This window comes from Podospora bellae-mahoneyi (assembly GCF_035222275.1).
Source record: "Podospora bellae-mahoneyi strain CBS 112042 chromosome 1 map unlocalized CBS112042p_1, whole genome shotgun sequence".
Classification (NCBI taxonomy): domain Eukaryota; kingdom Fungi; phylum Ascomycota; class Sordariomycetes; order Sordariales; family Podosporaceae; genus Podospora; species Podospora bellae-mahoneyi.
In genome coordinates this window covers 2,588,542-2,616,408 of record NW_026946359.1, presented here as the reverse complement: position 1 = coordinate 2,616,408, position 27,867 = coordinate 2,588,542, and the positions used below count along the sequence as shown (strand labels likewise).

General features: G+C 52.1%; 10 protein-coding genes across 10 annotated transcripts; 4 read left to right on the top strand and 6 right to left on the bottom strand.

Moving 5' to 3' along the window:
- Positions 1–667: 667 nt before the first annotated feature.
- QC761_108000 (uncharacterized protein) lies at positions 668–3,937 on the bottom strand (the record flags this gene model as incomplete). The annotated part of the gene is made up of 3 exons (XM_062874076.1): positions 668–1,724; positions 1,780–3,770; positions 3,823–3,937. 3 exons carry the CDS (start codon positions 3,935–3,937, stop codon positions 1,188–1,190), a joined length of 2,643 nt encoding a protein of 880 aa, XP_062737184.1. The 3' UTR covers positions 668–1,187.
- A 58-nt stretch (positions 3,938–3,995) lies between these two features.
- Positions 3,996–5,159, bottom strand: QC761_0008800 (uncharacterized protein; the record flags this gene model as incomplete). Its single annotated transcript, XM_062871888.1, has 3 exons — positions 3,996–4,084; positions 4,537–4,822; positions 5,109–5,159. The coding sequence occupies 3 exons, from the start codon at positions 5,157–5,159 to the stop codon at positions 3,996–3,998; spliced, it is 426 nt and encodes a 141-aa protein (XP_062737183.1).
- A 185-nt stretch (positions 5,160–5,344) lies between these two features.
- On the top strand, positions 5,345–6,715 carry QC761_107990 (uncharacterized protein). Its single transcript, XM_062874075.1, has 2 exons — positions 5,345–5,784; positions 5,868–6,715. The coding sequence occupies exons 1-2, from the start codon at positions 5,673–5,675 to the stop codon at positions 6,344–6,346; spliced, it is 591 nt and encodes a 196-aa protein (XP_062737182.1). The 5' UTR covers positions 5,345–5,672; the 3' UTR covers positions 6,347–6,715.
- On the bottom strand, positions 5,879–9,141 carry ORT1 (mitochondrial ornithine carrier protein). The gene is made up of 2 exons (XM_062874074.1): positions 7,951–9,141; positions 5,879–7,892 (listed from the first exon to the last, which is right to left on the bottom strand). Exons 1-2 carry the CDS (start codon positions 8,092–8,094, stop codon positions 7,002–7,004), a joined length of 1,035 nt encoding a protein of 344 aa, XP_062737181.1. The 5' UTR covers positions 8,095–9,141; the 3' UTR covers positions 5,879–7,001.
- An 872-nt stretch (positions 9,142–10,013) lies between these two features.
- PRP28 (mRNA splicing protein prp28) lies at positions 10,014–12,146 on the top strand (the record flags this gene model as incomplete). Its single annotated transcript, XM_062874073.1, has 1 exon — positions 10,014–12,146. One exon carries the CDS (start codon positions 10,014–10,016, stop codon positions 12,144–12,146), a length of 2,133 nt encoding a protein of 710 aa, XP_062737180.1.
- Positions 12,147–12,462: 316 nt separating this feature from the next.
- On the top strand, positions 12,463–13,382 carry QC761_107960 (uncharacterized protein). The gene is made up of 3 exons (XM_062874072.1): positions 12,463–12,991; positions 13,045–13,105; positions 13,172–13,382. The coding sequence occupies exons 1-3, from the start codon at positions 12,585–12,587 to the stop codon at positions 13,205–13,207; spliced, it is 504 nt and encodes a 167-aa protein (XP_062737179.1). The 5' UTR covers positions 12,463–12,584; the 3' UTR covers positions 13,208–13,382.
- Positions 13,383–13,497: 115 nt separating this feature from the next.
- URA6 (bifunctional uridylate/adenylate kinase) lies at positions 13,498–15,038 on the bottom strand (the record flags this gene model as incomplete). The annotated part of the gene is made up of 2 exons (XM_062874071.1): positions 13,498–14,369; positions 14,729–15,038. The coding sequence occupies 2 exons, from the start codon at positions 15,036–15,038 to the stop codon at positions 13,708–13,710; spliced, it is 972 nt and encodes a 323-aa protein (XP_062737178.1). The 3' UTR covers positions 13,498–13,707.
- Positions 15,039–16,200: 1,162 nt separating this feature from the next.
- Positions 16,201–18,458, bottom strand: QC761_107940 (uncharacterized protein; the record flags this gene model as incomplete). Its single annotated transcript, XM_062874070.1, has 3 exons — positions 18,120–18,458; positions 17,344–18,056; positions 16,201–17,286 (listed from the first exon to the last, which is right to left on the bottom strand). The coding sequence occupies exons 2-3, from the start codon at positions 17,761–17,763 to the stop codon at positions 16,201–16,203; spliced, it is 1,506 nt and encodes a 501-aa protein (XP_062737177.1). The 5' UTR covers positions 17,764–18,056; positions 18,120–18,458.
- A 4,597-nt stretch (positions 18,459–23,055) lies between these two features.
- Positions 23,056–25,301, top strand: GCD11 (eukaryotic translation initiation factor 2 subunit gamma). The gene is made up of 3 exons (XM_062874069.1): positions 23,056–23,881; positions 23,937–24,923; positions 24,986–25,301. The coding sequence occupies exons 1-3, from the start codon at positions 23,370–23,372 to the stop codon at positions 25,014–25,016; spliced, it is 1,530 nt and encodes a 509-aa protein (XP_062737176.1). The 5' UTR covers positions 23,056–23,369; the 3' UTR covers positions 25,017–25,301.
- Positions 25,302–25,376: 75 nt separating this feature from the next.
- QC761_107910 (uncharacterized protein) lies at positions 25,377–27,727 on the bottom strand. The gene is made up of 5 exons (XM_062874068.1): positions 27,280–27,727; positions 26,819–27,214; positions 26,373–26,698; positions 25,516–26,315; positions 25,377–25,484 (listed from the first exon to the last, which is right to left on the bottom strand). Exons 1-4 carry the CDS (start codon positions 27,353–27,355, stop codon positions 25,605–25,607), a joined length of 1,509 nt encoding a protein of 502 aa, XP_062737175.1. The 5' UTR covers positions 27,356–27,727; the 3' UTR covers positions 25,377–25,484; positions 25,516–25,604.
- Positions 27,728–27,867: the final 140 nt, after the last annotated feature.

Here is a 27,867-nt window from a genome sequence, read left to right as displayed (position 1 = left end):
TCTGATGAACTTGCCAGGATTGTGAGAAGTGTACTGTGTATTTGTTATGTAGTCATAGCGGAGGGAGCTTCTCAAATACCTTGATGTATGTATCGTTTTGTACCCTCACTTCTATTGACATGGAAAGAATATAGTCATCAAGCACAATAGCGACAAGTGCCGAGAGAGGGCTAGGTGTGGTCCTGTCCAGAGATGCGACCCAAGTGAACTGCCGCGGTTAGGTACAATAAAAGGTCATTGGAAAATTTGGGTGCAGACATGACACCACCATGTAGTGTAAACCCTTGTTAACGTTATGGCAGAAGCAACATTTGCACTCTGAACTGTCACTCGCGCTCAGGTCTTGCCTACCTATTCTCATGTAAAGCGGGACGTACTGAATTTCAAGGACCACTACATCTACGTCTGATATATCAAGAGCCGAAATAAGGAAACAGTGAGTGTAGAGAAGGAGGTTTTGCTGTGGCACGCAAAAACATGATACCGCCCCATTCATTCAAACCCGATTCTGTGGGTAGGTTGCCGGGGGGGTTAACGTTAATTGTTTACTTCCAAAAAGGAGGGGGTCAAAGCCAAGCATTCAGTCCCCAACATCATAAACCTCACAACCAACAACAAGTCATGAACTACTTCTACCCCAAACATAATCCAGTCACTCAGCACATGATGTTAACAATGCCAATTTTGTAATATTTGATGAGATAAAAAAAAACAACACACAAAACTAAACCTCCAACTGCACACCTGAATAATCCCCCCACCCCTTATTCGCCAATTTTCGCCTCGAGACAAATTAAGAAACCCAGATCAAAAAGACGACTAGTAGTAGAGAGAAACCAGCCAAAAAGAAGAAAGAGAGTGCTTCCCTAATGGTACACGACAAAAAAACTTCTCAAACGCAATAAAAAAACTGTGAGGGGATGATGAATGACGACGTACGATATGATATTGTGCATTGATAGGAATGAAACTTGGGTAGTTTAAAAGAGAAAAACACGCAGAATAATTTGAAGAATGAGCTGAAACGCAAATGAAACGAAAGCAAAAAAAAAAAAAAAATTCCCTTTAAACCTTGGTTTCTGGTCGAGCTAGCCTCGGTGTGAAAAACAACACTTCATGCCCACAACAAGGCTGCAAGCGGAGGGGGAGGAGCTTAGGGGTGATGCCAAAGAGAAAATCACCTTTTCTCAGTAGTTGAGCTCCCCACCGCCACCACCGGACACCTGATCCAGGTCTTCGTAGCTCTTGAGGGTGCGCCCCTGGACAGCCTCACGCGGACCAGTGGTAGTAACACCGCCGTCACCCCATCTGTTACTTGGGCCTCCACGACCACGACCTCCTGGTGGGCCTCCAGCACCCTCGGGACCGCCATAGGGTCGATTACCACCGCGGCGTTCATACGGGTGTGATCGGCTCTGAGGACGGTTGCCCCCCTGAGGGCCACCCCGTCGAATAGGACCGCCACCACGATCATCGCCGCCTCCGTGCTGCCAACCAGCCGCATTCATGTTGCCAGCACCGCCCATCATGTTGAGCAGAGGCATGGCTGGGAAGGCCCCAAAGTTGAGCATGTTGTTCATGGCGTAGTTCTGGAGATTGAACCCGCGGGGAGTGCCCGTCGGCTGCTGGCCGCCGGACGGAGGGAAGTGCCCGTTGGAGTTGGCATCGGTACGAGAAGGCGCAATATGCGCAGGGTCAATAACGTAGGCATTGACCAGTTCGAACTGTATACGTTTGTTAGCCACTACCACCGGCATATGAAATCATCGAAAATCTTACCTCTTCCTTGAGCTTATCCAGCCACTCCGGATGACGCTTCTCCACGTGCTTCTTCCAAAAATGCTCCTCCTTGAAGAGCTTTGTACACTCAGGCACTCGGCAGCGCCACTTGTGCTCATCCTCCTGCTTGACATATTTTCCAAGCTCATCGTTGACAGCATCCTCAACCGGTTTGCCACCGAGCTTTCTGAGATCGACAGTTTCCGGTGCAAGGATCTGCTTGATCTTCTCCTCAAAGGTCTTCACCCAGTTGTAGGCGCGTTGGAGCTGTTGCTCCGTCTTGGAGGATGTCTTAAACTTGCGCTCAGCTTCGGGAGCCTCGCCCTCTTCGACGTCTTCCGCTTCCTTACGCTTCTTGGACGGGAACGGGTCGCCGTTTGCGCTCGCTCGAGCAACAGCTTTGGCAGTGGACGAGAGAGTGCTGCGAGGTCTACGGAGATGGCCACCGGGGCACTTTCTCGTCAACTCATGGATAGAGTCGCTTTCAAACACGCAGAAGAAGCAGAAGTTGAAGGTGCGGCGGAGATATTCGATGGAGAGATCAAGTCGCTTCTTTGCAACTAGCAAGTCGATATCGTCAACTTCATCGTCCACCATACCTTCATCCTCATCTTCTCCATCATCAACCGCTCCCTCCTCTCCCTCCTCAACCTCTGCGTCCATAGCTTCATCGGCATCGAGAGATCGCTCTACCTTTGGCTTTTTGACGGGAGCAGCAGCGACAGCAGGTTGGAGTTGCCCGTTAGCCCGCAACTGTTCGACATGCTCCTCAATATGGAGACTGGCATTGAAATCAGAGCCGAAATCACTTTCGAACTTGTGGATCAAATCTGTGGCCAACTCAAGGTCCTTGTGAATACGCTCGGGAGCAGAGAAGAGATCCCAGAGGGCCTTCTTTCTTGGGTTGGCCGGCGGGTTGTGCACACCAACGTGGCAGATGAAATCACCTCGCTGCTCATCCTTGACAGTCTTGCCGTTGATAGCTTCGAGGGCCTTCTCGGCAGTTGACATGACGGGAGGTTCGATGTCCCCGTCTTCATCTTTGGTGTCCCCATTCTCGGACGCAGGCGCTTCGGAGGCGGGATTGAGCATAATCCAGCCAATACGGTGAAAGCGTTTGCTGGGGTTGGGGTCGCTCAGTGACAACCACTTAAACCCGCCCTCACCTTCTCCGAGATACTCTTTGCAAAACGCCTCCAGATTCTGACGACTAACCGAGGGGGCAATGGTCTTGATGAGTAAGGTTGGCTGGTAAAGACTGTCGTCTCTTACATCGCTACTGACGGGCACCAGGTCACCGACGCCGAGAACCTCGCTAGCAGCGGTGGCTTCACCTTCCTCCTTTTCTACAACTCCACCGGCACCATTGCTCTCACTCTTGGGTATGCCCTCCAACGAAAGTTCATCAAAGACGCCATTGTTGAGGTCCTGCTCCCATTGAGCGTATGCTTCACGCCGGTGCTCTTGCAACTGTTGGCGGAAGGCGTCCCTGATTCCCGGGACGTAGCGCTCCCTGAACCACTGCTCCTCTTTGTGCAACTTGACGAAATTCTGAGCCATCTTGGCCTGAAGATCTTCCTTGTAGGCGTCATAGGCAACTTGAATCTTGGCCTTTTCCTTGTCTCGCTCCTCCTGGGCTTCGCGGGCACTCCGAACGCGCTCTGGCTCCCGGCGACGACCAGTTCTGAGTCGCTCCTTCTCCTCCTTGATTTTCTCGTTCGCTCTCCACCATTCGCCAAAGTAGGAAAAGCCCACCTGGTAGGGTAGCTTCAAAGGATCTTGAATTGGGTTTGCAAGTGGCATGGGCGCGGCCGCTTCTTGACCTGGGACATAACGGTCGATATTCGCAGGGGGAGAAACCATTCGGCGGCGGTCGTCGCGGTCACCGCGATCTCTGCCACTAACATAGTCCTCACGGCCACCGCGGCTTCTCGGTTCGTATCGATCAACAGCAGGGGGGGATCTCGACCGACGGCGACTGCGGTCATTCCCTGAGCGCAGCGGGTTAGTCAACGTAAAGACAAAAGTATCCAGGCAACGTACCTGGAGATCTGCTCCGGTAGAAACTGTCTGATCTGTCCTCCTTGATTCTCGGTTCGTCGCGGCCACTCCAAGCGCGGTCACCCGGAGAGCGGGCCGAATCGCGATAGTAATCCATTGTGGTGAGGTGGATCAATAGCAGATGGATCTTCTTGGTGATGCGCGACACCCTAGATTCAAAGGTGCTTGTGGCTCTTTATTGCAGGGGGCCCGTCGACGCTGGTCGCGTTGTTGTGGTTGTCTGGGGAGACTTGTTTGTCGCTTGCTAGATAAATCGAAAAACTATTGTTTGGTTTGCAGAGCGGGAGCTTCTGTTTGGCGACATGATTGCGGGTTAGAAAGATGGTTTCTGCGGAACACAGCGGAGCATGGCGGAAAAGGTGGACGGGGGTGGTTAGGTGACATGGCAACGGGATTCAAAGTAAATGAAACAAGAACGATAGCGCATGAAGCCGCCCAAATAAACAAAAAAATGTAGAAGATGCCATTGTCACCACCGCAAGCCGTCTCAATCAGGGGAGGATATTGGTGGAGGCAGGCACAGGAGGGAGAGTCAGGAGGAGGAGGCTGACATGAAGGTCAAAAGCAGCTTCCAGGTACCAAGCTGGGCATGCTGACAAGGGCAACTCCAAATGACAGGAGAAGAGTCAGGGGCAGAAATAAGGCCAGTCAAATCTTGGGGGAAGAATAGAGAGACAGGAAAGGGTCCAAACGAACAATTATGTAGAATGCGGACAATGCGCGATGGTTGGAGTGATGTGGTCTCTTGAGCAGCAGCTGATGCGCGCTCGAGGTTGACGTGGGTATCGCGACGGCGCCGAGTGTTGCGGAATCTGAGAATCCCCAGAGTCCCAGAGGTCCACTCTTTGGCTGTCTCGGCTGGGACCTCACGTGATGCTCTCCACTCCAAGACAGGGCCACGGGGAGAAACTGGGGGCTTGGATTCGGCACGGGCCCACTTCCTGAGATGCTCTTGCTCTTGCTTTGCTGTCTTCTGTCTGGGCTGGCAGTTTGCTGGCAAAAGTTTTTAGACTGTTGTGCCATAACTATTATTGTGGTTCGAGGGGAATTGTCATCTGTTTATTTTGATTGCCAAGCAATATCTCTGACTGTTCTCTTGGGAGAACTATTGACTGTTTACTGTCTCATCTGAGGAAAGAGCTCGGCGCCCCTCCTTCCAAGGTAATACCAAAACTTGTAGGTCGGTCAAGCTCTAACTATGTGATTTCATGAAGGTGGTCGCTATATACTGTTTTGTTTCCAGGATGACTCTATCTTGTTAGAAGGACCCTGATCTTGAACTTGCATCCGTCAGTCAGGCCACCGAGGTTGAGCTCCATCTTGGCCGATCCCACTGTAGTGCCCCTCATGAGAAGGATCGAAATGGCTTCACAAGATCGAAATTGGAAAATAGCATCAGCATTACTTGACTCCATTTGAATAATTGCCACGAGAAAGGCGCATGCTATATAATCGTGTACCTGTCTCCCCAGTGCCCATCTTCATAATCTATAGCTTGACATCATCGAACACCATTGATTATCATCTGCTTCACCACCATTCTGCCAAAGATCAATTGATATCTCCAACACACATATCTTAAAGTCCAACTCCCATTATCATCATCATCACATCAGGCCATTCAACCAACGTTGTCCCGCATCGACTGCAACTGCTTAGGTGGGGTGTTGCTTCCAAAGCGAGGTATGTCGTCATACCTAGGTTGGCGGCTTGCCCGTCTCAATCCGTCCACAGCCTTTATAACCACCACAACCCCGACTTTTCCAAACTAACAGCCGCTTCAGTGACTGCCAAAACATCAAACCGGCGATACCTCACAAAACACCGCCACAATGACCACTTACATACCCCAACTCACCCTCCCCGAGTCCATCTTCTCCTCTTTCCCAGCCTCCATCCTCCTCCCCATAACCCTAGGCTCAGCAGTAGGATGGTCAACAAGGCGTAAGTAACCTCCCTGATAACCCCCCCCCCCAACCCTCCCACCCAGCCCCTTAGCTAACATCTCTCTTCTTATTTCCAAGCAGCAAAACAAGTGCCCCGAACCTACCTCTCCCTCAACCAACCCCCCCTCCGCCCACCCCCCCAAGTCTTCGGCCCAGTCTGGACCCTCCTCTACGGCCTAATGGGCTACGCCTCCCACCGCGCCTACAGCATCGGCACCTCCCCCCTCAACCTCCCGGGCATAATCTCGGCCGCCCGCCAAGGCACCACCCTCTACACGATCCAGCTCGGCCTCAACCTCCTCTGGATGCCTCTCTTCTTCGGCTGGAACCGTCCCATCCTCGCCACCGCTGATGTGCTTGCTCTGGTGGGAGTGAATGGGTATCTGGCCTGGCTGTGGGGGACAAAGGTTGATGCGACGGCGGGGTGGTTGCTGGCGCCGTATGTGGCTTGGCTGAGTTTTGCTACTTATTTGAGCGCGGGGACGGGGTACTTGAACAATTGGGATTTGAGCGGGGCATATGAGAAGGCGGATGGGGAGACGAAGAAGAAGAGGTCTTAGTTGGGGCGTTTGGGGACGAGGTGGTTTTTGTGGAAGGGGTGAGAAATATGGATACACGCGAGGGTGATTAGGAGCAATGTGAGACGGCGGAGGTGGTGGCTGGGGCTGGAATGAGGGAGGTATGACGATCTTTTATGTGTAGTATGCTCATGGGACTTGTTTCTAACCCGGGTGGAGGATGATGCTGGCAAAGATGTGGCTTAAGTGGGACTTGGGACAAGGTCAAAAGTGAGTGTGAGGATGGCATGGTTATGTCAAAAGAGCGTAAAGATTTGTAACGGCGGAACCAATGGGTCAGATAGATCCCTTTGGGAGGGATCATTGAAAATATAATTACAAAACGCCGTTTTATGTAGACCATTGACATGCACACACTTCATCTCATTGCTACTACCTTGCAAAATACCCCCAACTCAGAGTTGCCAAATCCAGGGCTTTTTTTCCCCTCCCCTTTCTCATCAAACTCGAAAGCAAATTCCCAGTAACGAATCAGTGCCCATTTTCCCAACGCCCGCTGATGATAATGTCGAATGTCATAAAAAATACCCGCCCGCCGCTGCCGTCTATGTTGCCTGCCTGCCTTTTTGACAATGCAAACTCCTCTCCTTCCCTGGTATAACTCTAGCGTATAGATCCCCATCTCCCCATCTCCCTTCTATTGCATAGGCAAATACTTCTTCAACCCATCAAACACCATAAAGATAAACGCCGAGCTCGGCACCGACCTCAACACCGTGATCCCACACCCCCTGTAGAACCCCTTCAGACCAGCCTGCTTCCACAACGCGGCCGTCTCTCCCATAAACGTCTTCTTGGGTCCCACTTCCCTAATCGGCGTGGTCTGCATCCTCGACTTGACCGTGTCTGCCGGAAAAAACAAAAAGTTGTAGGCCATGCCCGCCGAGGCGCCCGCTACCGCCTGCTGCCAAAGGGGAAGGGCATCTTGTGCTCTGATCTGCTCGAGATGTTGCGGGGAAGTAGCTCTGCTCTCGTTCCACTGACGGAAGAGCTTGGTGGTGGTCTCCTTGGAGCCGAACCAAGCCGCGCAGCCGCCTGCTTCGCGGATGAGGGTGCCGAGTTGGCCGTGCCAGAAGCCCGAGATGCCCTGGTGGCGGAAGATGTCCCTTATGACGGGGATTGGCTTCAGGGGGGCGGCGGCCTTCCCGCCCGTGTCGGGGACTTGGATTTTGCACTTTACCAGCTCGACGGGGGTGAGGATGAAGGAGGTCATGGCGCCGGCGAAGCCGCCCGTGAGCCAGAGGGTTTGGAGAGACAGCGGCTTGTCGTGGGAGGCGAGGCCGAAGCCGTAGGTGAGGTCGCGGCCGATGCGCTCCCAGAAGAAGAGGGACGAGTTCTCGAGGGCGGCGCCGACGAGGGGGGCCGAGATGCCGCGGTAGAGGCCGAGGAGGCCGTCGGAGCGGAGGGCCTGGCGGAAGCAGTCGAGGGGACCGGTGTAGCGGAGGGAGAGGTGGTCGGGTTGGGATTGTAGGCGGACTTTGACTGTGTCGAAGGGGTATTCGATGTATTTGCCCACTACACCGGCGACCTGAAAAGAGGTGCATGGTAAGTTTTACTGCGTCAATTAGATATGAAGGGGCACTCACTGAGCCGTAGACGATGTCCTCAACAGCCTCCATGACGGCGGTTTTGGGTTTGAGGATTACTGGTGTGGTGATGCAGGGGGATGTGGTGGATGATGAGGTTTGTGCAGGAGGCACCTCTGGTTTAAGTGTGACTGCTGGCTCCATAGTGAGTTGGAACTGTGGGAGACGTTCACTTCCTCTCTTCTTTTGACAGCCGGGAGCGAATAGCCCAGTGTCGATACCCTCCTGGGCGCACAATGGCACACACACGCTCTCAATTGAGTCCCCGATACTGCGCGTGATAAAGACGCAGGACACGGAGCAGAGCGCAGAATGCGGCTGCAGAGATCTTCGATACCTCTTATGAGGGGGATCCCGGTTGCGAATTGGAGTCTTTTTCGAGACAAGATAGATTGACGACCTGCAGCTTGGACTTTGGAGAGCGGGCGGGTGTGACTGTGAAGACACTGGTGAGTGACAGACTTGGACTCGGCCGGGTTGCAGCGAGGGTGAAACGACCCAAATAATAAAGAAAAGACAAGACAAGACAAAACTATTCACTGCCACCACGACCCAACCCCCGGATCCCACTCACATGAGAGCTTTGCCGTCTCAAGTTTCTTCAGTCACCGCTCAAAACTGCGAGTTGATCCCGGGAAACCCCACGAGGGTCAAGATCCGATGAGCGGGGCGGGGACCGGTCTGGAGGGGCTACTATCAGGAGCAATGCAGGGAACTGCTTTGATGGGTGCTCGCCCTTTTGTAGGCCGGCGAGGTCGTAGAGACCTCACACCACCTCAAGGCTGAAGCAGCAGCTTCTCCCGGTGTTGCGAAATCGGCTGTCGATCAATACAAAAGCATGGTGTTGTGTAGCGGCAGAATCCAAACTCGGCCATCAGATGTTCAAAGCCCTGGGAAAAAAAACTTGGAAAACCGTTCAGCCGTCTGCTGGTCAGCGGAAGCCAGCCGTTGTGCTGTTACCCTGGGGGCTTGGCAATCCAGGGTTAGCGGTTTGGCGGGGCAAGGAGGGACGTCTCCGGGTTGCGATTCAGTCCTGGGGTTCCTGGAATCGCATGATTGATGCTGCTTGAGTGAAGCTTTGTTGAGGTCCGCAATCCCAGACCTCGGTAGCAGTGGGGTTTGGAACAAGATTCGAAACGTTCCAATGGGGTTTTTTGTGAGGTGTTTTGCAACTGGGTTACCTAATCGGCATGTTAGGTGGGGATGATGGGCCACATGGACCATGTCAGAGATGATCAGATAAGATCATCTAATCAACTATCAGTGGCATTTGCCAACGACATCTCCACTAATAAGCCAACTCTGGCGCCGAGTTCGCTATTTTCGCTCTCCTTTACACCGGGCTCTCACATGTCAAACAGGTGCCGAGCGACGAGCCGTTGAAATAGTCTAGACTCTAGTTGTTGGGATCTGTTTAGTGGAATATGGACCATGGGATATCATAAGAGGGACCTCGAAATATGTTGCACCTGGCCAACAACTCCGTGGTCACTCGTTACTCAGGAAGCAGAACTCGTTGAAGTGACGCTATACTTTTATTGTAGGCGGAGCGTTCCGTTGTTCACGAAAGACTACAAATTCTGTCCCACTCATGTCGAGGGCAGAAAAATAGAGTGCGACAAAACATTAACGCCTTCAGAGATGATCTACATACTTCTGATTATGTTTCAAGATGTGTTTAACTATACTGAAGACGTCTTTACTATTTTGAAGGCATTTCGATTATTTTAAAGGCATATCGACTATCTTCCAGGACATGTGGACTATGAAAAGCCTAATTATTATGTGGAGATACCTATAGACAATCTTTAAATGCCCATAGACACTCTTAAGGCCTACCAACTGTCTTCGAATGCCTATGGACTATCTTGTCCGGCCTATGGACTGTCTTTTATGTCCCAGGAGCAAACAGTCTTAAGCCTTAAGTCCTGTCCAATACATGGTGCACAGACCACCCAAGCATAAATCAAGGTACTCGCTTATTTTTGACCGTGAACCTTGGAGGCTACAACTGACCTTTTCTTCACACAACCATCGTTCTGCGCCCACAAGATCAACTACTGATGGCTTCACGACGAGAACCACCTGACCTGGCCGCCTTGCTACGGCAAAAGAAGGCCCAGGAGGAAGCCGCCTCAAAACCGCGATTTATCTCCAAGAAAGAACGCGAGCGCCTCGCCGCCGAAAAGAAGGCCAAAGAAGAGGAGGAACTGAAACGAAAAGAGACAACACTGGAAAATGGCCATTCCAATGGCAGTTCTCAGCCATCACGGTCTCGAAATGAAATTCCGACTGGCCCTAAGGCGATGCGAGCGGACGACCGAGGAAACAGGCAAGGCGACAGGCGAGAGGGCGACAGGCGAGATGATGACCGGGGCCCGCATCGCGCCGGAGCAAAGCGCGGCGCCCCCATGGATGACGAAGGGCGGCGGACGAAGATGGAAATGAACGACGAGGCCGAGTTGCGCGCCAAATATATGGGACCCGTTGTCAACCAGTCTACCTTCTCGGCTAAGAAGAAGAGAAGGAGAACGGCCGCGAATAAATTCAACTTCGATTGGGACCCAGATGATGATACGAGCCGACCGGATGATCCTATCTACAAAGACCGTCTCGAACCAGTATTCAAGCGTGGAGGCGAAGAGTCGACCGACGAGCTTGTAAGAAGAAAGGCGGAGGCTATCCGGCGTGGAGATCCAGAAACGGGAGAGGAGCGTGCCAGACAGCTTCTCGAACAGCACGAGCGCGCCAAGCAAGCAGCTAAACGCAAGGCTTTGGGCTCACATTGGTCGGAGAAGAGACTGGAGGAGATGAAGGAGCGTGACTGGCGCATCTTCAAGGAGAATTTTGGCATTGCCACCAAGGGCGGTGCTATTCCGAACCCTATGCGTAGCTGGGAAGAGTCGAATCTGCCACGGAGGCTACTGGATATCGTTCACGATGTTGGCTACGACGAGCCATCGCCTATCCAAAGGGCGTCTATTCCTATTGCTCTCCAGGCCAGAGACTTGATCGGTGTGGCCGTTACCGGTTCCGGTAAAACAGCAGCTTTTTTGCTGCCGTTGTTGGTATACATTTCCGAGCTCCCGCCCTTGAACGATGTCAACAAGAACGACGGTCCATACGCCCTTATTCTTGCCCCGACGAGAGAATTGGTACAACAAATTGAGAATGAAGCTCGGAAGTTTGCCACGCCCCTCGGGTTCACTGTCGTTAGCATTGTTGGTGGTCACTCTCTGGAAGAACAAGCCTACGCTCTCCGCAACGGAGCAGAGATTATCGTTGCTACACCAGGTCGTCTGGTCGACTGCCTTGAAAGACGACTTTTGGTCTTTACTCAGTGCTGCTACATCATCATGGATGAAGCCGATCGCATGATCGACCAAGGTTTCGAAGAACCCCTGACCAAGATTCTGGACGCACTCCCAGTCACCAACGAGAAGCCAGATACGGAAGAGGCCGAGAATCCCCAGCTCATGAAGAAATATCTGGGTGGAAAAGACCGTTACCGTCAGACGATGATGTACACAGCTACGATGCCTCCACTGGTGGAAAGGATCGCCAAAAAATACCTACGTCGCCCAGCCATCGTCACTATCGGCAACGCAGGCGAAGCCGTCGATACTGTTGAGCAACGCGTCGAGTTCATCGCCGGCGAAGACAAGAGGAAGAACAGACTTCGGGAGATTCTCAACTCGGGCCAGTTCAAGCCGCCCATCATTGTCTTTGTCAACATCAAGCGAAACTGCGAGATGGTCGCCAAGGATATCAAGTCTTGGGGCTTCTCCACGACGACACTTCACGGCAGCAAGACGCAGGAGCAGCGCGAGGCTTCGCTTGCGTCGGTGCGGAACGGCCAGTCGAGCATTTTGGTGGCGACAGATTTGGCCGGTCGTGGTATTGATGTGCCGGATGTGAGCTTGGTTGTCAACTTTAACATGCCGTCGAGCATTGAGAGCTACACGCATCGTATTGGTCGTACGGGTCGTGCGGGCAAGAGTGGTGTGGCTATTACGTTTTTGGGTAATGAGGATACGGAGGTGATGTATGACCTGAAGCAGATTATCTCCAAGTCGAGTATTTCTAAGGTGCCGGATGAGTTGAGGAGGCATGAGGCTGCGCAGAGTAAGCCACAGAGGGGGCAGAAGAAGGTGGAGGATAGTGGTGGGTTTGGAGGCAAGGGGGGATGGCAGTAGGGCTTTTGATAAGATGCCTTCAATTTGGTCCTCATCATGGTTGTAAATCTTTGGTCTTGCATGTATCTGCACTATTAACCCTGGCTTTGCTACTAGGGATGAGGCCTTAAAGATAGCAAACAGGCTTTTATAAACAGTAAGTTGGTATTAAATATCTGTTATAAACCCTTATAGACAGTCGAAAGGCCCTAAACCATAATAGAATGCGTTTCTCGTCTCTCAGTAGCCTACAAACCACAGGGTTAGGGTCTCCCAATTGCCCACTCCCATCAACCAATCCCAACCCTAGAACTTTTTTCGATAACCGACCCTGTCCATCAAGCTCGCTCCCACCCTCACTCCCGATTGCGAACCTCTACGACCGCACCGTCACCAATCCAACATCCCCGTCCCCCGGGACGACGACAACGACACCAACAACAACACATCCCGCCCACCATGGCTACCCCCACCAACCCCTCAACCTTCATCCAACTAGCGCAATCCCTCCCCCCCCGCCTCAAGACCTTTCTGGCGCGCTACCCCCCCCTATCCATCCTCCCCCTCGGCGCAGCCCACGCTCCGAGCAAGGCCCTCACCTTTTACCAGCGCGAGACCCCCAACCCGTTCCTCCCGCGGAAGCACCCTGTGACCGGCAAATGGCACGACCCAAAATACTCCCTGCGCAGACAGGCTGAGCTTGTCAAGTTGGCGAGGGAGCACGGAGTGGAGGAGTTGCTGCCTTATACGGAGAAGGGGACGGAGACGAGACTGGCGAAGAGGGTGGAGTTTGGGTTGAGGGTGAAGGGTACTGGTTTGGGTGAGAAGGTCAAGGGTCATAAGCATGAGAGGGTGCTGGTTGCAAAGTACGTATTCCTTTGGGGAGAGGGGGAAAGATGGGGTGCTGACAGGATGATAGGATGGAGAAGAGGAGGAAGGCTATGCTTGAGATGCCTGGGCTTATTAGGGAGTGGAAGAAGGTATGTAACAAGGGAAAATAGTATTGGGAGAGGGAGAGGGAGGAGTGCTAATGAGATACATAATAGGTTGGGAAGCGCAGCTGGAGCAAGTTCCCCAGGTAAAGGCGCTACGATATCACGACGACGATCGACAGAGAAAAAGGACAATGGGGGGGAGGAATACCAAGAGGATGATGGTGGGAAAGTGTATAGATTGGGAGGCAGGGCAGGGCAGGGCAGAGCAGCATTTGTATCAATACCAGCAAGACAACAAGCAAAAATGTATAACACACATATTCACAACCAACTTGCTTTGGTTCATTGATCAAAAGTGCGATATTGGTCTCTCCCAGGAATACTGACAAGAGCAGGTGCACTTGTATACCGATGGGAAACAAAATGTATGAACTACCTCGGCTTCTATCTAAGATTTGCAAAAGTAACTACAAAAGAAAGAAAAACGAACGATTCTTTTCCTTTTTCCATTTCTAAGTTTCTTCCAACTCCAATGCTTGCTTGCCCTTTGCTTTCCCATAACCCATCCATCCCTTCTATCAACACCATGCCAACCAACCAACCAAGTTCAGCGCTCAAAATATCAAAACCGCCCCAGTCAACTCAGTCTAAAAGTTCTCCCCCAACTTCCCCACCAGCTTCCTCTTCACATCCTCATACACCTCCTTCGGTCCCGGCGTCGCATCCACCTTGATCACCTTCCCCTCCTTGTCATAATACTCCACAACCGGCATGCTCGTCTCAACAAAAGTCCTAAACCTCTTGCGGATACTCTCCGCATTATCATCCGCCCGCCCGCTCGTCTTGCCCCTCTCCAACAGCCTCCCCTCCATCACCTGCTCCGGGCAGTCAAAGAAGAGCACCAGCTTCGCGGGACAAACCACCTTTTCAAACTGGAATGCCTGGTCCATCTTCCTCGGGAAGCCATCGATCAAGAAGCGCGCCTTTTTCGAGCCAGACTTGGCGATGGCGTCGGCCATGGCGTTCTCGAGGAGGGCGACGGTGACTTCCATCGGGACGATGGCGCCGTTCTTGATGCAGTCTTGGATTAGCTGGCCGTATTGGGAGCCGGGGCGGTCCTGCTCGGCGCGGAGGAGGTCGCCGGCGGAGAGGTGGTGGAAGGAGAAGTCGTTGACGAGGTTGGCGCATTGGGTTCCCTTGCCGGCGCCGGGGCCGCCGAGGACGAAGAGGACGGTTACTTCTGAGGGGGAGAAGGCTGGGGTGGGTTTGGCGGAGGAGGAGGCGGTTTGCTTGGGGTTGGGGGGCATGTCTGCGGTTTGGGGCGGTTAGTTGTGGTTTTGTTTGGGTATAGTTTTAGGTTAGATAGGTATGTAGTATTGTGATGTCGAGATTAGGGCAGTTGATGGGCGAGTTTCAAGAGACATGTATCGTTGGAGGTTCAAAAAGTGGCGCTCTTTGAGGGTGCTTCCTGCCTTGAAACCTGGCATAGCTACACACCTCACATGGCACAGCTCGATTGCCCCTCCAACAAATCGGCAGCTGCAAAGCTCCCGCCTGTTCTTTGGGAACCCTCCATGCCGCACCAACTCCTTCCCCTATTCGTCCAACTACATCATCCATCTCCGCTGTGCGCCCATTCGTTGTCCCCCAAAGAAAAAGTAAACTTACTCTTTTGCCTGTTAATTAACAACACCCACCCGCCAGTACCAGCAGCCAACACCAGCACAAACGGCCAGAACTTGACCTTTGTCCCATCACCGCTTGAACCGCCCGAGCTGTAGGATCTGTACTGTTGTGACTGGGAAAACCGGGGGGCAGCCTTGCTGGCGTTGGCGGTAAAAGCAGGAACGGAGGAGGTAGGACGGAATTGCTGCGACTTGGGCAACAAGGAGATGGTACGACGGATCGCAGCAGTGCTGTTGTTGCGCGCTAGTTTCCGCCAGGCTTGGCGTCCTACTGCTGCTGCTGCTGTAGACATTGTTCGGTTCTCGTGTGTGTGTGAAGTGGTTTTGCGCGCGCGCGAGGGAAGCTCGTGATAGGGGATGGGCGGCGGACAGCACGCACAATGCACGATGACGACGCGGGGTGATGGGTGAGTTGTGGCGGTTGGGTAAGGGGTATGTATGGTCGGTCAGGGACAACCAAGCAAGTCTTATTGGTAAGAAAAGAAGGCGAAGAAACAACGGAGCCCAAAAAAAACACAGAACAGAATCAGGAGAGGATCGCGGAGATGGGATGGAGAGTCAGGTTGGCTTGTGCATAATTAGAGGTACCCAAAATAAAATTGTTAGTGTCATGTCATCTCATCTCTTGGTGGACCCCTGAATCGCCCGCGCCTATAGTTACAACCGTCTTACATTATTTTTCCAGAGAACGGCTGTGATGAGGCGAGGCCCTACTTTCCGTGTTGAAGTTATCTATCACATCAAAGTTGAAACTGAAAGATGTGATCAAGTTGACGCCGTAACCACCTTGACAACCTCGAGATATTGACCCCATCTCCTGCCCACCCCCTTTTGGGGCCACTAATACTGCCACATCAACCACACATCTCAACATGGCGGTTGCACAATCAAAACATAGCAATGACTTGCATCAAGCACACAATTCAAGCCATCACACGCATCACATACTCCCATCACCAAATACACAATCTCGAAGGTTCAGACAATTTTCTTGTTTTCTATTTACGAAAAAATGTCTTTCTCATCTCACCCACCCAGATATCATTTCCCACGTCCAACATAGTCCCCTTTCATATCATCCTCGCTATTCTCGCACAGCGAAAAGGTAAGATCTTTCTGGTCGCTCATGCCAAAAAAAGCCACACCGTAATAATGTACATATAGTCCACCTCCAGTCCATCCAATTAGAGGTTGTTGTAAAAAGAAGAACGAGTGCCGTCCACACTTTGTAAGATCAAGTTCTTCGTGCCGTCAAACGCCATTGGTATATCCAAACAGACAAAAAAGGAAAGAAAAAAGTTTTGGGTTAGAAAGAAGGCAGACAGCCACTAAAGGGCAGAGTAGTTGTCGACAAAGAAAAAAAACATAAAAGAAAGGCTGAGAGAAAAGAAATGTATACATGCAAAACGACCAGGGCTTGCTGCCGTCACCCCTTGTCCATTCAAGCGACCCCATTTATCGTGGGATGTTGAATGTTGTCTGAACAGGTGGTGGTGACTTGATCGCTTGCCCGGCGTAGGCACCGGGGATGGGTACCGCCTCGTACTGCTGCTCGCCCTCTACCATTGGCGCATGCTGAACTGTAGGTGCCGGGAAAGCAGGGGCGGTGATCGAGGAGGGTGAAAGATCGGCCGCCGTTGGTGGCTTGTATCCGGACTTTGGTGTTGATGGAGTAGCCGGGTTAGCTTTGGTAGGCGGGGCCTGGAGCTTGAAGGCAGCCTGTTGGGGAGTGAAGTTGGAATGAGGAACAACGAGGTTGTTGCCACCAGGAGTGAAGGGCGAATCGGAGGTGTTCTCCTGGATATCGCCCAGAGACTTGTAAGTGGTGGGCGGGAAGCGAGGGGAAAGAGCATATTGCGAGAAGGCGGGCGACTTGGGGCCGAAGCCAGGTGTGTTGGGGGCGGACTGGCTGCGAAGCTGGGCGAGGTAGAGATCGGAGCGGGCCTTGTCGCGCATGTCCATCGACTTGTGAAGCTTCCTCTTCGACCAGTATCGGTAAAAGACGACGCTATAAAGCGTGATGCTGATGATCTCGACCACCAACTCGATAATGATGCAAATAAGAGTCCAGTCCTGGAGGCGGCAGACAAGGGCGTAGTCGACTTGGCCGCCAAAGAGTTCGGATCGACGGTTTTCGACGCAGGCCCATCCCCACATATCCTGGTTACCGCTGTTGGACTTGGAGTGCTGGAGGATTCCGGCGGCCGCAGCCCACATAGCCATACTGAAAATGAACCAGCCGACCGCGAACAGAGTGTAATAGACGCCGACCTTCTCCGCTCTCCTGTGACCACCACGGCAGTAGCCAACAAAGACACAAACGCAGATGATGAGCGAGACACCAGCACAGGCGAGAACGACCTTCTGAGGCCAGGTGTTGGTGTTGTTGGACCAAGCCGGAAGACCGCTCATAGGTGCAAGAGCCTTGGTGGCGTTGAAAATGGCGAACGAGGCCGAGATCATGGACAAGATAATCAGGGAGCAGCTGAAGTTGACACCACGGAGGGCGAACTTGGCCATTCTTACTCTGGTCTTGATTTTCTGCCGTGATTGTTAGTCCCATATTCGCCAAACCAACCTCTATCATCCTTCACTTACCAAATCCCTAGCCTGGTCCTTCTCTGTGATCTTCTCCCGCGCCTCCAGGTTCTCCTCTTCTCTGAAGGTGGGGCTCAGGGGGTTTGTCAATCCCCTGCCGGGTGTGCCTGGTACTCTCATGGCGCTCTTCAAAGGCGACTTTGGCGTCATTGGTACTGTTGATCCCCTGTTTCCGATATAACCAAATCCAACATCTCCGGGCTGCGCCTGAGTGATTTCGTGCTTGTCAGAAAAGGGTCCCAATCTCGGCTCGATAGGTGAGTTTACTGCTGTAGCTTCGGCGAACCGTGGTGTCCTGGGAGGCTTGGCCAAAGACGAGGATGTGGATGAGGAGTCTGTAGAAGAGATGGAGCCGGCTGACTTGGTCCGGATCGGTGCAAGGTTCAAGGCCGTTGGCCGCTTCTTTTCGTCGAGACCCATCGTGGACGACAACGACAGTAAAGTCGTTTCTCCCTTCTTCCTTTTTTGTTGCTTGGTGTTGTGTGTAGGCGGCGATAACACCTACAAAGATGGACGGCAAGTTGAAGAGAAGGAAGATACCAGTCTTCAATAAAGAGGACGGTGGCGGAACAGAACCAAGGGAAAGGGTGTGGTTAAGAGAGCCCAGCTGCCAAAGGAAAGGAATTCCGAAAAAAGATGGCGCTCTCTTGGGGGGATGGTGGGATTTGAATAGCCGCTGCCACTACCACTTACACGGCATGCGGGCCTCGCAGCTGCAGGGAGGTGTAAGTGAGTGGTCCGATGAGGGAGGCAACGGGTGCAATGGGGACACCCACGGTGGACAGGGGGTATTTTCCCAGCAAGCGGCTCTGATAGGGCGAGGTACCAAGCTGCCAATAAAGCCCGGGCGACTCGTGATGGAAAATAGACGCCCACTGGAGTGACGGAGCGGCACTGGAGCTAGTTTTGCTGGGCGGCCCGAAGAGAGACCCGCGGGTGGGTTGCAGATGCTGGCTACAGGAGCGTGTTCCTAATGTTCCTGGCGGTCTAGAAGGAAACCTGGAAGGAAGAAGTACAGGAGAAGAGTCTCACTTCACAATGGATGACAAGAGGGAAGAAGAGTCCCGACGATCATCAAGGCTAGAGAAATCTGCTAGATAAGCAGAGGACACTGGTCCTAGCTTGCAAAGAGGAGGCATCTCAATATAGCAATACGCTGTTGGTTGAGGGAAATGGGACCTTGGGGGGTGTCATGGGTGGTGGTACCGAAGTGCATGCATAGTGCTCGGAGCTTGGGACTTCAACAGCACAAGTAGTGAGAGAAAAAGACTAATACTACCACCGTTTAACTGCAAATGCCCAGAGCTACAAGCAGCGTTCTTGGAAGCCTCTTCACCGTGTCATCAGAAGCTACTCGGCCCATCAATGGCTGCAGAAACATGTGCTCGGGTCCATGGAACATGGCCGGGCGGGTGGTGATGCTCGATCTGTTCCACGGTGAGAGGGACGAGAGAGGACTCATTCTCTGGCGGTGCTTGGCGCTCAAAGTCGTCGCAACCCGGGGCGGGGCTGGCGCATATGCAAGTGCTTGGAATCGATTGGATGGAGGCCTGTGTCGAGCAGGACCATTTCTGCCGAAAGAGCGTGAGGTTGGACGCCGGCCTGGGCGGGACAGTCGCTGGTTGGGCGGCAAGAGAGTGACTGTCGTCGAGTTCAGGTTGGACTCCCCCTGTCGTGCAGCTGCCACCCCTGCCGTTGCTGCCACCAATGATCTGCGTCTAACCCTGTGGGGTTCGGATTGCTTGAAAGCAGCATCCAATCAGCGACTAGCATTTTGTGATCTCTCTGCCGGTCATGCAGCTCAGCGGTAAGCCGTGCCACACAGCGGCCGACGTCCCCTCTTGCCCAGCCAGCCAGCTCCAAGAGTCCGACGACTGGCCTTCACTTTTTTTGCCTTCAGAAAGGACCTTTTTGTCAACCGAGTGGCACATGAATGGAATGTACGACCTGGGCCTTGAATAGAGCTTTATCATGACCCCGCCTTTGAAGGCTTCAACCGTTGTTGTCGTTGTCTCGGGGCCAGCTCTTCATGAATCAAAACCATCCTCATCCCCAAGGCCCGTCCCAGGATGTCTCTCGTTATCTCTGCTCACATAAGACCCAAGATGGTGGATTCAATATCAGCATCTTAATTCAACCGGTTCAACCGAGGCAAGCGAGAGTTTTCTAGCGGTCGACATCCTCACGATGCTCCAGGTTGAGGCTGGCACCTAGCAGGCGAAAAGTACAAGCCAAGCCAACAGCTCGCTTCAATTTGGAAAAAGGCACACAGAATTCAGCTGCGGATTCTCCCAGCAACGAGGCAGACCTTGAGAGTATGGGCAAAAAATCCTGATTAGGACAAAATTGTCCCGGTGGGTGTCACTGGTGCTCGTCCCGTGCATGATCACCACATACAGAACCGGATTTTTACCCACCATCTCTGCCATATTTTTAGGGTGCTAAATGTTGCACTTCTTTTCCCAAGAGTCCAATAATCCTCGGTGGTTGCGCAGCGGAACCACATCATGTTAATTAACCCACATACCACATCTGGTGCAAGATCCGACTACCGTGCTTACGATGGATGTCTATAATGGTTATCAATATAGACTTCTTGTCCTGGTTCAACGCTGTGTAACGGGCACCACCACCAGCTTACACACATGTTGGTGACCGCGCTTCGGGTTCCATCAACGGGCTCGACAGTCTGCAAGAGTCTGGCCATCACACCCCTCCCTCCCGCAGACTATCGCTGCTAATTATATAGTCAACATTCCAATTTAGGTTGAGAAAATTATCGTCAGCACGCGTTTTTTTCACACACAGTCTGGATTTGGCGATTCGTTTCCCCTCTCTCTTTCTCTGTTGTGTGCTCCAAGGTAGGTGGTACCCCACGGCATCGGGCTCTTACAAAACTTTCTTCTGTCATGAAGTCATGGAAAGACCTTGCTAGGTAGTCTAGTGTGTGTGCAGAAGCAAACTGCGAACTCAACGGTAGCAACCCGCGATCAGACCGCTAGTGACGCCCCAGATAGATTGGGGGATCGAGAAAGGGCCGTGGCACTGGGAACCCGCTGGGAGCCGTTGGCTCGGGCGATATTTGCCCACTTCTATGCCGTTAGCTTACCAAGAATATTGATTTTCTGGCTCCTTTCGATGTATGAATAGCATCGAGCACGCTAATCGTGTCCCAGAAAAAAGAGACTTCTGCATTCTTTCCATTATCGTAATCCTGCTTGTGTTCCGTTCTGAGGGCGGGGTTGGTGTTGGAGTGGTGGGTGGACGGGTGGTCTGTCCTACGCCCGGTAGTCTATGTACAACTAGGGCAGAGATATGCCCATCACAGACACCTCTTCCTCTTCCTCGCAAGGAATTCTTCCCGATGCCGCTGTTTCTCTGACCGTAGGTGGCCACATGGCCAGTCACATTCTGTTTTCTCCGCATCCCCCGAGAGTGTGCCTGGAGTCGCAAGTGGATAGGAGGCTTCAGGGCTGAAACTTTTGCTAGGGAGGGCTGAAAAGGAAGTTTGCGTGTCGTTTGTGGCTTATGCGGGTCGTTTATGTCAAACTTGACTTGCTGCTGTTACAGATGGGCATACGAGGAAGTGATCGTCTCGGAATGCTTCTAGATCACTGGTTAGTGGTGTTACGCTGGTAGACTACTGCCACTGAGCTGAAGAGGCTTGGGGATGTGGTTCTAGACTGTTGCTGTGCTGGCTAACAAGGACCACGCACCTGACCTTCAGATCTTGAAGCTATTTTGAGCTCACCGTGATTTGGCTTCGGTCTCGTTAAACACCACTGAGATGACACATGCGATCGTCGCCTTCAATGTCACGCAGCTCACAACAAAACCCACATGCAAAATGTACCCACCTTGGGCTTAGGCAATGACAACAAAATCTGGCAGACATAGCCTCCAATGACTGCTTGTTCACTTCTCAAACATGAAACATAACCAGACTTTTAGTTGGTGCAATGGGACCATTCACTTCCAATAAGAAAGACAGCTTTGTATGTGGAGTATTTAGTCTTGCAACTGACTCTGCAAGGCAGCAGTGGGTTCGTGGTTTTCTGGTTTTTGATCTTAGCTTTGCCCGACACGTGGAAGTTGAGCGGTGGTAAATGAGCTGGCCAATGATGATTTTGGAATTACCTGACTGGCTGGCTTCATCTGATGCGTTTTTTATCTTTTCTTGTGGATCTGTGTGATCAAGCTTGAACATAAAGAGGAAATATGTGACTTGTGATGATGAGGAGTCAGGGAAGGATGTTAGTACTGAGCCATGTTCGGAGAGAGAGCAGAGGATATATATCAGGTCAGTACAATTTAGGGCAATAACTTTAAATAAAGGGAAAGGACTTGAGACATCTTTATAAGGCCCCAGAAACCTTCTTGTATATAAGGACTTAGACAAGTGGCTTTGTGATATACCATGGGCGAGAAGCTTATAATCGTAGCAAGATTGTGTATCTAGCGTGAAAGCTATACTAGTGTTGACTAGTATATCCAGCTCTTTTCACTTAGATAACTTCTCTGTGTGAGAACTGAAATGAAAAGTGATACTGTGAGGCACTCAGTAGACCCACCGTTCACGACTAAGTCCAGACAGACCCTCTAGATTTGATTTGATGATTAGTCTGAGAGCAGAATTCTCCGCTGATTTTCAGCACATTGCTGTGGATTCCGTATTGCCAGTGAGCAGTCCTTGGAATTAATGTTGTGATTGTTTAGCATCTTTTCTTTTCGCGTTCTAGCACAACTTTGTGAATTTCGGCAGATGTGAGGTTGGACTCACAGCGATATCTTTCTAGGGGTGAACCGAGATAAGTTGCCTTTGTTGTCACACTTGTCTAAGAGGTATTCTGCTATTAACTTTGACGTGGGATCACTTCAACAGCGGTCGTGTTGAACAGCCGCAAAGCAAAGGAAGGTCCACGTGGTGAGCAGCAGATTCCATATATAACGAAGCGGGGAATGGCTGGTCTTTGTCTAAAGATACACCCCTTTCCCCCTAAGAATAGCATTATAACCACAAACGTATTGGTTCTCAAAACATGATCATTTGAGTCAAAGCGTCGGTGTCATGAACTCACCAAGGCAAAGTAAACCTGTGACTGTTATGGTTATGGTGAATAGTGCATCTCTGCCACATGACTTTCTGACCCTTAGCTTCAATGACAGCCATGTCACCAGTTAAAGTGAATAAACTCATATTCGCGCCTTCTAGAGTCTTCAATTATGTGGGTAATTTCCAGAAGCCACTGTGAAGAAAGAAAGGAGAACTTCAACAGAATTGAACATCCAAAGTGTTTGTCATGCCGTATCCTGTGTGACTGTGAGCTTCAGTCTTGCTCAGGGGAGCATGTGATGCTTCAGGTTATTGGATGGATGACAATAGCTACCTATCCATGAGTGAACAGGCTGGGAGCTGCAACCGGGTCCTTGACAGGTCTTGACACTGGCCAACTCTGTTTCTTTGACAGTGCTAACGTACAGTTGAAGCTATTGGAACTGGACGAAGTTCCAGGTCTCCTTGCTATTGTTAAGATCCTTTTTGCTATTATGAGGTTTACAGTTAGCATTGTTAAGACTCGAGAGCAAAGTATCAGATTGTGGACAGAATAATGGCAGTTCCAGAGTGAAAACCCAAGAGCAGTTTCCATTTAATTGTTCACGAGGTGAGCTCAAAGTGAATCGTCTCACATTTGGAGGCTTATCGGGGCTTATCGGTCTTGGTGGGGCAGGTGGCGCTAACCTTTATTGGTTAAAGTTTAGAGCAGCACCACCAGTGGTAAGGCAAGGATGAGTCGCAAATGTGTATGACTGCACACGAAATTCTTCCAAATACTGTATCCCACCCTTTGCTTTTGGTCGGCATCTTCCTCCACCGGCAATTCCGCAAACCACGCAACGCAGCCACCGCGTCGCCCTCATAAAGAAAACTTCGCCGATTACTTGATCGAGCGACCAAACCGGCGCGCCGAAACAACCACAGGAAGACCCCAAAACCAACTACCCCGCCGCCGAACGAAGCCATCACCATGTCGGCCAACGACAAATTCGGTAACGATATCCCCGAGTCGGATTCAGACTCCGGCGAGTCCCAGGTCGATATCCATGATTCCGAGAACGACCTCCTCGACAAGCCCAAGTCGGCCCTGAAGAAGAGCGCCCCTGCCCCAGTTGTCCAGAGACCACCTCTGCCCCCTCAAACAGACCCCAAGGACCTCGACATCAAGAGCCTTACCCCCCTCACAGCCGAGATTATTGCGCGGCAAGCGACCATCAACATCGGTACCATCGGCCACGTCGCTCACGGAAAGTCCACAGTCGTCAAGGCCATCTCTGGCGTCCAGACCGTTCGTTTCAAGAACGAACTGATCCGCAACATTACCATCAAGCTGGGTTACGCCAACGCCAAGATCTACAAGTGCGATAGCCCAGAATGCCCAAGGCCGACATGCTACAGGAGCTACAAGAGCGAGAAGGAGGTTGACCCTCCTTGCGAGCGTGAGGGCTGCACAGGAACTTACAGACTGTTGCGCCATGTCTCGTAAGTATCACATAGAGGCGAGCGACTGCTGAGGAAAGTTGCTAACAGTAACCAGCTTTGTTGATTGCCCCGGTCACGATATTCTCATGAGTACCATGTTGTCAGGTGCCGCCGTCATGGACGCCGCCCTTCTTCTCATTGCCGGTAACGAATCTTGCCCTCAGCCTCAAACCTCTGAGCATTTGGCCGCCATCGAGATTATGAAGTTGGACAAGATCATCATTCTCCAGAACAAGGTCGATCTTATGAGAGAAGAGGCTGCCAAGCAGCACCACGAGTCTATTCTCAAGTTCATCAGAGGCACAGTCGCTGGCAAGTCGCCGATTATCCCCATTTCGGCCCAGCTCAAGTTTAACATCGACGCCATCAACGACGCTATCGTCAATACCATTCCCATCCCTCCGAGAGATTTCTCCATGGACCCCCACATGATCGTCATTCGGTCGTTCGACGTCAACAAGCCCGGTGCCGAGATTGAGGAGCTTAAGGGTGGTGTTGCTGGTGGTTCCGTTCTTCACGGTCTGCTCAAGCTCGGTGATGAGATTGAAATCCGCCCCGGTATCGTTACTCGCGACGAGAGGGGTGATCTCAAGTGCACGCCCATTTTCAGCCGTATTGTGTCTCTCAACTCTGAGGCCAATGAGCTGAAGTACGCCGTTCCCGGCGGTCTTATTGGTGTCGGTACCCGCATCGACCCTACCCTCTGCAGAGCCGATCGTCTTGTCGGTTTCGTCCTCGGTCTCAAGGGCCGCCTCCCCGACATCTACAGTGAGATCGAGGTCAACTTCTACCTCCTCCGCCGCCTCCTCGGTGTCAAGACGGCCGACGGCAAGCAGGCCAAGGTCGACAAGCTTGCGAAGAACGAGGTTATCATGGTCAACATTGGTTCCACCTCCACCGGTGCCAAGGTTGTTGCCATCAAGAAGGATGCTGCCAAGCTCCAGCTTACATCTCCTGCTTGCACAAAGATTGGCGAGAAGGTTGCGCTTAGCAGACGTATCGAGAAGCATTGGCGTCTCATTGGTTGGGCTACCATCGCTGCGTAAGTTTTCCCCCTCTGGTTTTCTTGATCATCGTGAATATTTTGCTAACTGAGTCAAACAGTGGCGTAACGGTCGAGCCTGTCACCGCTTAAACAGCCTACTATATTTTGATGATAATGACGGTAGAATGAGAGGGGTTCTCATCTGCTCTTTGCTGCATGGTTCACAAAAAGTTAGGCAGGGAGGCGGGGGGGTGGTGGTGTTTATATGCCAAGACTGGGGTAGAGTAGCGAAAATAAAGGGATTGCCTGTTTTTTTCTGAATTGCCCACTCGGAATTTATATACGTAGCGATACATAATAACTGCTCATGTGTATTTTCACAGTTGAAAGACATTCATGCAGCTCCGAAAAGGGCGTCCTCAAAGTCATGCCATCAAACAGAACTTTATGTTGGACAGAAAGCATGGATATCTGGATCAACAGTTGCATCTTCGATCAAAGGTCCAGTAGTGTGTCAAACTTGGTCTATTATCTTTATAATTTTGCCTCCTGTGCAACCTTTTTCTCCCCCTTCATTAACTAGTAACTGCCGTAATAAATCAACAACCTCAAGGTAACCTGCTGGGAACCTTTCTGCCCTTTTCGTAACCTGCTTGGAACCTTTCTGCCCTTTTCGTAACCTTTCCCTTTCCAACACTTTTTCTGTCCTTGTAATTCTGTTCACCCCCTTTTCCCAGTCTACTTCCTAGCCTTCCTAGCATGCTTCACCAAGTTCTCAATCACCTTCTCAAACGCCTCCTGATCCCCAATCTTCTCGTCCGTCTTCTTCTGCCAATAATCCAGCACGTCCTTTGCCTCAAACTGCATCTTTTCCAACCTCTCCACATGCGCCCTCAACTCCTTGTCTGTCATCCCGTTCATCGCCTCGTCGGTGGTCATGCACAGCTGCCTTGCCTTTAGCAAATCCAAACTCTTCTCTTTGCTGTCTACACCCTCTGATGTCTGAGGTAGTTTCTTTGACGCCCTGGGGGGTTTGAGGTTTCCTTGGGAGTCGACCGATGTTGTCGATGCGGCCGCGCGGACGCGGGAGACACTCCTTGAGTCGCCAGATTGGAACGAGCCATTGGATGTTGACCGGTGGAGGGAGGGGAGGACGAGTTTTTTTTGTTTGGAGGCGGGCAGGATCTCATCTAGGTCCACCGGCACGCCGAGGGAGACCAGGAAGAGCCGGCGGATACGGGAGCGGATCCAATCTGGGGGTTGGAGCGGGGGAGGGGCGACGAGTTGGGACCAGAGGGAGGCGGACCGGGGGGTAAGGAAGACGGGGTTTTCGTTGGAGAGGGAGGGCAGAGGGTCGACGGCGTCTGGGGGTGGGAAGAGGGCCGAGAGGTAGGGCTCGGTGAGGGTGTGGATTTCGGAGGGGTCGAGGTCGTCAAAGGTGGGTATAGGCTGAGATGGACAAAGTTAGCATATGATATATAGGTTGGATGGGCAATGAAGGCTTACAAATGATAGGGCGGGGGCAGCTGGTGCTGGGGCAGGAGCTGGCGCCGCTGCTGGTGGAGGAGGTACTGGCGGTGTCTCCTCGACTTGTTGGAACCCGTCGTCAAAGTCACCAAAGTCATCGTCGTTGCCGCCCTCTTCAAAGTCGTCAAAGTCATCCCCAAAGTCGTCATCATCATCATCTTCATCGCCCTCCACCGTATCATCTCCACCCTCGGAAGGCCCCAGTGACGTGGGGCTGAGTGGCGCGGGTCTTTTACTGGCATTTGACGACTTTCTTCTGGAGCGTGTCGACACAGGAGTACTTAAAGACGGTGATATTGGGGCATCTACGCAGGAAAACCACACGTCAATACCGGCTGAGCTATAGAAGAACAGAAAAGAAAGTGAAAGCGTGTAGAGCAGGCTGGCTGTGCTAGAAAAAAAAGGCAAGAACTACGCATCCGTACCATTATCTTCCACCCTCTTCCCGTCAGCCTTGATGGTCACATCCGGATGCGGATCCGACTTGTGTCTCTCCTCCACCTCCGGGTGTGTCACTGAGCCCTCAGCATCTGGTGCCTCCTCCACCACTGTCTTGGGAATAGGATGTCCGCCAGGGGTGGGAGACCGGGCATGACGTTCCGGTTCGGCGGGTGTTGGGTCGAGGGGGTCGGGGATGATGGCTATCTCGTCCGGCTCGGCATCCCCTTCTCTCTTGCTGTAAGCCTCGGTGCCGGGGACTTCCCCATAAGCAGGCTTGTCATCGACCCTCTCGACTCTGGTTCTCGGGATGGGTGACGGAGGCGCTGACCCAACTGGCCCAGACTGGGCGTCGGAATAGTGTTCTTCGGAATCGGATTCCGCTGGAAAAAGTTAGTTTCGCGCATTGTTTCCAAGTAAGAAGTAGAAAGAAGTCTGGCAATAGTACCTAGGTCATGAGCACCAGGGTCAACGGTGCCACGCCTCTCAGGAGGCGACAAGCTGTTTCTTCTTTCAGATGACATGGTGTCTGTTGTGAGAAGAACGAAGATTGTATGTATGTTCTTTCCCTCAAAGAGCAACGGTTTCTCAGTGGTTGGCGGTTTCACTGAGAGACAGGTGGGTGGGAGGGGTCAAAGGGGAAGGGGAACCTTGAAGGCTGCAGGAGTTGTGTTGTGCGCAAAAGGGTGGTGAGGTAGCACTCCTGATGCACGATTAAGTGGCGGCAGAAGCAGGGTCAGGGTTCTGGATCAGGTTGGGTACGCATACATGGACGCAGTTCTTTTGTAAACTGACGAGACGAGACAGTCGGGAGGGGCCAGGTCAGGTCGGCTGATCAGTGACTTGCGAGCTGGAGTTGAGCAGTGTGGAGGGACAATGGAATCCAATGCGGAGCTTGAGATGGTTGTGCCCCACACGCTAGACTAGTTGAATGGGAGGAGAGTGGGGCAATGCACACTCTCAGCCTTGTGCTCTGTGCAACGTTGGGTGGATGCTTGGCACCTTGGGCGCGTGCAACTGGTGAGGCTGACGGAGC

Excerpts from the sequence above, each read along its gene's own strand:
- QC761_107990 (XM_062874075.1), top strand. The coding sequence starts at position 5,673 with ATGACCACTTACATACCCCAACTCACCCTCCCCGAGTCCATCTTCTCC. Across the intron at positions 5,785-5,867 it reads AGTAGGATGGTCAACAAGGC|CAAAACAAGTGCCCCGAACC; the intron begins GTAAGTAACCTC and ends ATTTCCAAGCAG.
- ORT1 (XM_062874074.1), bottom strand. The coding sequence starts at position 8,094 with ATGGAGCCAGCAGTCACACTTAAACCAGAGGTGCCTCCTGCACAAACC. Across the intron at positions 7,893-7,950 it reads AGGACATCGTCTACGGCTCA|GTCGCCGGTGTAGTGGGCAA; the intron begins GTGAGTGCCCCT and ends ACCTCTTTTCAG.
- QC761_107960 (XM_062874072.1), top strand. The coding sequence starts at position 12,585 with ATGGCTACCCCCACCAACCCCTCAACCTTCATCCAACTAGCGCAATCC. Across the intron at positions 12,992-13,044 it reads GAGAGGGTGCTGGTTGCAAA|GATGGAGAAGAGGAGGAAGG; the intron begins GTACGTATTCCT and ends ACAGGATGATAG. Across the intron at positions 13,106-13,171 it reads TTATTAGGGAGTGGAAGAAG|GTTGGGAAGCGCAGCTGGAG; the intron begins GTATGTAACAAG and ends GATACATAATAG.
- GCD11 (XM_062874069.1), top strand. The coding sequence starts at position 23,370 with ATGTCGGCCAACGACAAATTCGGTAACGATATCCCCGAGTCGGATTCA. Across the intron at positions 23,882-23,936 it reads AGACTGTTGCGCCATGTCTC|CTTTGTTGATTGCCCCGGTC; the intron begins GTAAGTATCACA and ends AACAGTAACCAG. Across the intron at positions 24,924-24,985 it reads GGTTGGGCTACCATCGCTGC|TGGCGTAACGGTCGAGCCTG; the intron begins GTAAGTTTTCCC and ends TGAGTCAAACAG.
- QC761_107910 (XM_062874068.1), bottom strand. The coding sequence starts at position 27,355 with ATGTCATCTGAAAGAAGAAACAGCTTGTCGCCTCCTGAGAGGCGTGGC. Across the intron at positions 26,699-26,818 it reads GAAGAGGGTGGAAGATAATG|ATGCCCCAATATCACCGTCT; the intron begins GTACGGATGCGT and ends TTTCCTGCGTAG. Across the intron at positions 26,316-26,372 it reads CTGCCCCCGCCCTATCATTT|CCTATACCCACCTTTGACGA; the intron begins GTAAGCCTTCAT and ends TGTCCATCTCAG.